The sequence below is a fragment of the Octopus bimaculoides genome, chromosome 3 (assembly GCF_001194135.2).
Source record: "Octopus bimaculoides isolate UCB-OBI-ISO-001 chromosome 3, ASM119413v2, whole genome shotgun sequence".
Lineage (NCBI taxonomy): Eukaryota > Metazoa > Mollusca > Cephalopoda > Octopoda > Octopodidae > Octopus > Octopus bimaculoides.
In genome coordinates this window covers 4,870,241-4,870,997 of record NC_068983.1, presented here as the reverse complement: position 1 = coordinate 4,870,997, position 757 = coordinate 4,870,241, and the positions used below count along the sequence as shown (strand labels likewise).

Genomic DNA, 757 nt, shown 5'->3' with positions numbered 1-757 from the left:
ACAAAACACCAGTACTCAACTAGTACTTAATTTATTGACCTTGAAAGATGAAAGGCAAAGTCGACCTCTGCAGAATTTGAACTTAGAACGTAGCAACAGGTGAAATACCACGAAGCATTTTGTACAGCGTGCTAACGATTCTGCCAGCTTACCGCCTTTGTAATTATATATAATAATAATAATAATAATAATAATTATATTTGTAATATTTAATTTAATATTTAATAATTCAGAGTATCTAATAATTGATCAAATGCTGTTTGAACCTAAGAATGTTTCCTCTTTGCTTTGCAGTGATTCACTGGTGGATGAGGGCAAACAGAGCCTGGTTGGGGCAGACGGCGACAGAGTCCACCTGGAAACAGACAATAAAGATTTTGGAAATTCCGAAGAAGATAAAGACAATGAAGACTATGAGTATGATAACGATGGAGAAGAGGAGGTGGATGACGATGAGGAGGATGAGGAAGAGGAGGATGACGATGAAGATGATGATGAAAATAATAATAATGATGAGAGTAGCGATGAAGCTTGTGAAATCGTTTCTTTGCCTTCATGAGGCAAGTTTTTATAGTATTAAGGCAACACAGATCTGGCCCCTTTAAGAATACTTGGCTTCATGCAAAAAAAAAAGAAAATATGGAAAACATGATCTCAAGAAGACCCTATTTTTTATTTACTTTTTATGTATACACTATATATACCACTATATATACACTATATATATATATATATATATATATATATATATATATAT

The 757-nt window shown here is 33.0% G+C and overlaps 1 protein-coding gene across 1 annotated transcript in view; it reads left to right on the top strand.

Moving 5' to 3' along the window:
• Nucleotides 1-740, top strand: part of LOC106879756 (cytosolic carboxypeptidase 1) — a 64,809-nt gene extending 64,069 nt beyond the window's left edge. The window contains exon 25 of the mRNA XM_014929438.2: nt 295-740. Coding sequence (XP_014784924.1) covers nt 295-559 — 265 coding nt within the window. The 3' untranslated portion in view covers nt 560-740. The remainder of the gene's footprint in view (nt 1-294) is intronic.
• Nucleotides 741-757: the final 17 nt, after the last annotated feature.